At 43.6% G+C, this 7,869-nt stretch overlaps 1 protein-coding gene across 1 annotated transcript; it reads left to right on the top strand.

Moving 5' to 3' along the window:
- Nucleotides 1-471: 471 nt before the first annotated feature.
- LOC130283133 (olfactory receptor 1G1-like) lies at nt 472-1,401 on the top strand. Its single transcript, XM_056532324.1, has one exon. It carries the CDS (start codon nt 472-474, stop codon nt 1,399-1,401), a length of 930 nt encoding a protein of 309 aa, XP_056388299.1.
- Nucleotides 1,402-7,869: the final 6,468 nt, after the last annotated feature.

Raw genomic sequence — 7,869 nt, 5'->3', positions numbered from 1 at the left:
CTTTTTGAATTTCCATACTGTCTGACCACAGTGCTCTCTGCTGACACATCTGTCCATGTCAGAAACTGTCCAGAGCAGAATAGGTTTGCTATGGGGATTTGTTCCTGCTCTGGACAATTCCTGACATGGATAGAGGTGTCAGCAGAGAGCACTGTGGTCAGACAGAAAGGAAATAAAAAAATAATAAAAGAACTTCCTCTGGAGCATACAGCAGCTTATAAGTACTGGAAGGATTACAATTTTTAAATAGAAGTAATTTACAAATCTGTTTAACTTTCTGGCACTGATTGATTAAAAATAATAATAATAATTGTTTTCAACTGGAGTACCATGGGCACCATGAGGTATTCTGTATTTCTTATAACATACAACTGAAATGTTGCCACAAATCTTATTGTTATTTGCTATTATCATTCCTCAGTGCAACATACACTTTTAATTTACTTTGTATTTGTTTTTTATTAAGGAAGGATGATGTATGAAAACACAACAGTGGAAGGATTTATCCTACTGGGGTTTTCTGAATACCCAGATTTCCAGGTTTTACTCTTCTTTGGATTTCTCATTGCTTATTCCCTCTGTGTTTTAGAGAACACATTACTCATTGTCCTTGTTTGTTCTAGTTCTCAACTTCATACTCCTATGTATTTCTTCCTTTGCAACTTGTCCTTTCTAGATATTTGCCTGACCACCCTTATCCATCCTAATTTCTTAGTTATATTCGTGAAAATAAGATTGATATCCTTCCATGACTGTATGGGGCAGCTTTACTTTTACATTGCTTTACAAAGCTTGGAGTTTTTTCTATTGGCTGTCATGTCCTATGATCGCTATGTGGCAATCTGTAACCCACTCCATTATAATATTATATTGAATAAGAAGAGCTGTGTACTTCTATCTGCTGTCACCTGGATGATCAGTTTAGTAGATCCAGCCCCCATTGTGCAATCCATAACCAAACTGTCTTTCTGTAAATCACATAAGATTAATCACTTTTTATGTGACCCCGTCCCATTAATGAAACTCTCCTGTGGAAGCAGCTACAGGGTGGGGACTGTGATAGTTATTGAGGCTATACTTTTAGCATTACCTGCCTTCTTACTTACTATATCTTCTTATATCTCAATCATTTCTGTTATTCTGAAGATCCGATCAGCCAAAGGAAGACAGAAAGCATTCTCTACCTGCTCATCCCACCTCACCGTTGTCTCTCTGCTATACATTATCATGACCTGCATTTATTTTGTGCCTCCGTCTAGAACTACATCTGTGAATAACTCTAAAAAAGCTTCTCTTTTGAATACAGTTCTCATCCCAATACTAAATCCTCTAATATACAGTCTACGGAACAAAGACGTAAAACATGCATTTCATGCACTTACAAAAAAAAGAGGATCATAAACAAGTAATGATCTGCTCAAAGGAAGCTGAACTGTTCTTAAAGTGGGTAGTCCAGTATAGAAAACTGTATCCCTGATAAGTGTCTGATTGCCTGCACGGCGCTCCAGCTCTCCTCGTGCACGGAGCAGGGACTGACATGCCCCTTCCATGCATATCTAAGGGAGAGCCAAGGATACACAAGCGTTGTACTCGTGTATCTCCAGCTCTCCCACAGAGAATGCATGGAGGGTGCTATATTTTCCTAAACTGGACCACCCTTTAATGTTCAATCTAGAAGGAATGATTCAAGTACATGGGACAGTCTTTCTCAGGAACTGTCATATTTATCAATCAGGTTTCAGGAGGCGTATATCTTAATTAAGGAAACCTGGATGAGATATGGGAAGATCAAGTGTTTCCCAACCTTTTTCAGTTCAGGGCACACTTCAGAAATTTTGTTCCACAGGGCAAACCTACCCCTATCCTCGTATGTAGTTTTCCCCCGGTTTGTATGATCTCTGTTTAGTTAGTTTGCTCCCTGTATGTAGGACCCCTTTAAGTAGTTTGCCCTCTGAATGTATGCTATGGAAGAAGCATATCTGTAAACCTGTATCTGTGTTACGAGAGGTGGTCTACTGTCTGAAAACAAGCTGGATATAGAAGTCATGTTGCAAGTCAGAAACATTCTCGCCAGATTGCTGATGGAGTAGAGGGAAGAGAAGTAAATGTGACCTATAGTCGCTGTGAGAGTGCCCGTGGCACAACATGTGGGGGTTAGATAGTGAGTCTGGTTACATCACTTTCAGGTGATTTTAACAGAAAAGTAATGTCACTGACTCCCTATTTAACCACCACATGTTATACCATGGACATTCTCACAGCTACTATAGGTCGCATTTACTTCTCTTCTCTCTACTCCATGTAACATATGGGCAGGGAAAGAGTGCAGCCTTGATCTCACCCACTCCCTCTGACCCTGCCTACTTGCCTATCCACCCTAAACAGCAGATCGACAACCACGGTGCCGATCCCTTTCTAGGTAAGTGATAGATGTCACCATCAACAAAATAAACTACATAAACAGACACAGTTCGGGAGAACATCGGGAAGCTCACAAACTAAAAGAAATAATACTAAACAAACACACACACAATTAGTCAAAGTCCACTTGCCAAGTCGGTACCAGGAAATGTGAAAGTAAAATACACAAATACAAGAGAGAAGTCAGGGGGCAAAGCCAAAAAGTCACAAATACTGGGTATGCAGGAAAAAAATGGTATATACACTAATTACTGCAGAAACCTCTTTCGCAGGCGAGGAATGAGAGCACACTGCAGGCTTACCCCTTAACGACCACGGACATAAATGGGCATCTTGGTTTGGCGGTACTTCGCTGCCAGGACGTACATTTGTGTATGACATCCTGTGTATGACCGTGAGCATCGGAGCAGTGCTTGCATCATGCACGGTAGGTTCCGGCTGCTATCTGCTACCGCCGGTAATGGCCAACATCCAAGATTGCGCGGATGTCCGCCATTAACCCCTCAGATGCCGTGATCAGTACAGATCACGGCATCTTCGGCAATGTGCATATTAATAGATGATCAGATCGCCCGCAGCACTGCCGCCGGCAGTCCCCTTACCTGCCTCCGTCTGTCTCCTGGCGTCTCCTGCTCTGGTCTGAGATTGAGCAGACCAGGGCAGAAGATAGCCATAATACTGATCAGTGCTAGGTCCTATGCATAGCAGTGAACATTATTAGCAATCAAATGATTGCTATAGATAGTGCCCTATCGGGACATAAAGAGTGTAAAAAAAAGTTGAAAAATTTGAAAAATGCCCACCCCAATAAAAATGAATATTGTCAGTTTTTCCCATTTTACCCCCAAAAAGCGTATATTTTTTTAGTATAAACATATTTGGCATCGCCGCATGTGTAAATGTCTGAACTATCAAAATATAATGTTTATGATCCCGTAAGGTGAACCGCGTAAAGGTAAAAATAAAAAAAATTCCAAAAAGTATGCTTTTTTTTGTCACATTTTATTAAAAAGAAAAAAAAATTTCCAAAAGTTTTATATATGCAAATGTGGTATCAATAACAAATACATATGATGGCGCAAAAAATGAGCCCTCATACCTCCCTATATACGGAAAAATGAAAAAGTTATAGGTGGTCAAAATAGGGTGATTTTAGATTACTGATTTTGTACAAGAAGTTTTAGATTTTTTTTAAGCGGCACAAAAATATTAAAATATCTAGCCACGGGTATTATTTTAATTGTATTGACCCACAGAATAAAGAACACATCATTTTTACCACAAATTGTACAGTGTGAAAATGAAACACTCAAATTTCCTCCCTAAAAAAATATTTTTTAGGGTTCGCCATACATTTTATGGTAAAATTAGAGGTTTCATTACAAAGTAAAATTGGTCACGCAAAAAACAAGCCCTTATATAGGTCTCTAGATGGAAATATATAAAAACTTATGGATTTTAGAAGGCAAGGAGGAAAAAACAAAAACACAAAAATGATATTGGCCTGGTCCTGAAGGTGAAAATGGGCTTGGTCCTTAAGGGGTTAAATAGGCTGCCAGGCTGGTGCACTCATCAAGGTCAGCTTACCAGCCCAGACAGCTAGGCGTAGCCCAGCAACCAAAACAAATAAAAGAAATTTCAGAACCAATTAACCCTATGTGTTCTGACAGTACCCCCCCCCCCCCCCTTTAAGGAGGGGCCACCAGACCCTTAAATTTGGGTCTAGTTTGTCCGGATGAGAGTCTTGGAATTTTTTAACCAAGGTGGAAGCATCAATGGATGATGCTGGACTCCACAACCTCTCCTCAGGACCACACCCTTTCCAATGAACCAAATATTGGACAGAGTTTTGCACCCTACGACTGTTCAATATTTTGGAGACTTCATACTCAGTTCACCATTGATTTCAACTGGAGGAAGAGGATCAGAAAGAGGAGATGGTGTAGGCATATACAATTTAACCCCTTAAGAACCAAGCCCATTATAACCTTAACCCCTTAAGGACCAAGGGCGTAATATTACGCCCTGGCGTTTTCCGGTCCCTGCCGCACACCGGGCAGAGATCGGAAGCGGATGCCTGCTGAAATGCTTCAGCAGGCATCCAGGGCAAACGCGATCACCGCAAATCGCGAGGGAAATCGCCCCTGCGATCTGCGGCGATACCGGGCTGATCAGGTCTCTGGGACCCAACCGCCCGGTAATTTTGCATGTTCCCGGTTGTCACAGACAGCCAGGACCATGCTGAAGTATAGGAGCGAGGTGGCAAGCCTGCCACCTCCTCCCATCCCCTGCGATTCTTCGGTTAGCTAACCGACCAATCGCAGGGGGCGGGGCGGTTACTTCCTCCCGGCCTGCCCGGCCCCTGGAAGTCCGGAGAGAATGGGAGGAAGACCGGAGGACGCGGCGGGGGATGGGGGAGTGCTGGGGCCCGGCCCCGGTACTTACCTCGTCCCTGAAGACCCGGATACCGGCGGTGGAGACAGTGGCGGTGGCGACAGGTGAGGGGATCTTCGGTGGCTGCGCAGGACCTTTGCAGCAGTCCAGACCGCCGTAAAGCGATCTGGACTGCTCCATCTGGTCCCCTTAAACTACAACTCCCAGCATGCCCAGACAGCCCTTGGCGTCTGGGCATGCTGGGAGTTGCAGTTTTGCAACATCTGGAGGTCCACAGTTTGGAGACCACTGTGCCCTTCAGATGTTGCAGAACTACAACTCCCAGCATGCCTGGACAGTTTTGGCATACTGGGAGTTGTAGTTTTGCAACATCTGGAAGGGCACAGATTGGGAACCACTGTATTAGTGGTCTGCAAACTGTAGTCCTCCAGATGTTGCAAAACTAAAACTCCAAGCATGCTGGGAGTTGTAATTCGGCAACATCTGGCTCTAAAGATGTTGCCGAACTACTACTTCCAGCATGCCTGAGAATGTTTGGGAGTAGTGGTTTTGCAACAACTGGAGGCACACTGGTTGGGAAACATTGTCTGTTTCCTAACTCAGTGTTTCCCAACCCGTGTGCCTCCAGCTGTTGCAAAACTACAACTACCAACATGCACTGATAGACTGTGCATGCTGGGAGTTGTAGTTTTTTCAACAGCTGGAGGTTCCCCCCCCCCCCCCCCTGTGAATGTAGAGGGTACATTCACATGGGCCGGGGGCTTACAGTGAGTATCAGGATGAGAGTTTGCGATGCAGCAAATTTTGCGCGGCAGCTCAAACTCGCAGCGGGAAACTCGCTGTAATCCCCCGCCCGTGTGACTGTACCCTAAAAACACTACACTACACTACACTACCACAAAATAAAATAAAAAAAGTAAAAAAACACTATATATGTACATACCCCTACACAGCCCCCCTCCCCTCCCCAATAAAAATTAAAAACGTCTGGTACGCCACTGTTTCCAAAATGGAGCCTCCAGCTATTGCAAAACAACAACTCCCAGTATTGCCAGACAGCCGTTGACTGTCCAAGCATGCTGGGAGTTTTGCAACAGCTGAAGGCACCCTGTTTGGGAATCACTGGCGTAGAATACCCCTATGTCCACCCCTATGCAAATCCCTAATTCAGGCCTCAAATGCACATGGCGCTCTCACTTTGGAGCCCTGTCGTATTTCAAGGCAACAGTTTAGGGCCACATATGGGGTATCGCCGTACTCGGGAGAAATTGCCTAACAAATTTTGGGGGGCTTTTTCTCCTTTCACTCCTTATAAAAAGGTGAAGTTGGGGTCTACACCAGCATGTTAGTGTAAAAAAATAATTTTTTTACACTAAAATGCTGGTGTTGCCCTATACTTTTCCTTTTGACAAGAGGTAAAAGGGGGAAAAAAGCCCCCCAAAATTTGTAATGCAATTTCTCCCGACTATGGAGATACCCCATATGTGGGCGCAAAGTGCTCTGGGGGCGCACAACAAGCCCCAGAAAGGGGAGTGCACCATGTACATTTGAAGTGATTTGCACAGGGGTGGCTGATTGTTACAGCGGTTTTGACAAACGCAAAAAAAAAAAACACATGTGACCCCATTCCTCACGGAATGTAATGAGGGGTGTAGTGAGAATTTACACCCCACTGGTGTCTGACAGATCTTTGGAACAGTGGGCTGTGCAAATTAAAAATTTTGTACAGCCCACTATTCCAAAGATCTGACAGACACCAGTGGGGGGTAAATGCTCACTGTACCCCTTGTTACATTCCTCAAGGGGTCTAGATTCCAAAATGGTATGCCATGTGGGGTTTGTTTTGCTGCTCCTTGCATCATAAGGGCTTCCTAAATGCGACATGCCCCCCGAGCAAAATTTGCTCTCAAAAAGCCAAATATGACTCCTTCTCTTCTGAGCATTGTAGTTCGCCCGTAGTGCACTTCAGGTCAACTTATGGGGTACCTCCATACTCAGAAGAGATGGGGTTACAAATTTTGGGGGGTATTTTCTGCTATTAACCCTTGCAAAAATGTGAAATTTTGGGGGGAAACACTTTAGTGAAACTTTTTTGTTTTTGTTTTTACATATGCAAAAGTCGTGAAACACCTGTGGGGTATTAAGGCTCACTTAATTCCTTGTTTCATTCCTCAAGGGGTCTAGTTTCCAAAATGGTATGCCATGTGTTTTTTTTTTTTTTTTTTTTTTTGCTGTTTTGGCACCATGGGGGCTTCCTAAATGCAACATGCCCCCCAAAAACCATTTCAGAAAAACGTACTCTCCAAAATCCCTTTGTCGCTCCTTCGCTTCTGAGCCCTCTATTGCGCCCGAACAACACTTTACATAGACATATGAGGTATGTGCTTACTCGAGAGAAATTGGGCAACAAATACAAGTATAAATTTTCTCCTTTTACCCCTTGTAAAAATTCAAAAATTGGGTCTACAATAACATGCAAGTGTAAAAAATGAAGATTGTGAATTTTCTCCTTCACTTTGCTGCTATTCCTGTGAAACACCTAAAGGGTTAAAATGCTGACTGAATTTCATTTTGAATACTTTGGGGGGTGCAATTTTTATAATGGGGTCTTTTATGGGGTATTTCTAATATGAAGACCCTTCAAATCCACTTCAAACCTGAACTGGTCCCTGAAAAATTGTGAGTTTGAAAATTTTGTGAAAAATTGGAAAATTGCTGCTGAACTTTGAAGCTCTCTGGTGTCTTCCAAAAGTAAAAACTTGTCAATTTTATGATGCAAACATAAAGTAGACATATTGGAAATGTGAATACATTTTTTTTTTATTTGGAATATCCATTTTCCTTACAAGCAGAGAGCTTCAAAGTTAGAAAAATGCAACATTTTTGTTACGCCGAGCGCTCCGGGTCCCCGCTCCTCCCCGGAGCGCTCGCTACACTCTCCTCACTGCAGCGCTCCGGTCAGTTCCACTGACCCGGGGCGCTGCGATACCGCCTCCAGCCGGGATGCGATTCGCGATGCGGGTAGCGCCCGCTCGCGATGCGCACCCCGGCTCC

This window comes from Hyla sarda, chromosome 7 (genome assembly GCF_029499605.1).
Source record: "Hyla sarda isolate aHylSar1 chromosome 7, aHylSar1.hap1, whole genome shotgun sequence".
NCBI classification, from domain to species: domain Eukaryota; kingdom Metazoa; phylum Chordata; class Amphibia; order Anura; family Hylidae; genus Hyla; species Hyla sarda.
Note: the sequence above shows the minus strand (reverse complement) of the source record. Positions and strands in the feature narration are given on the sequence as shown.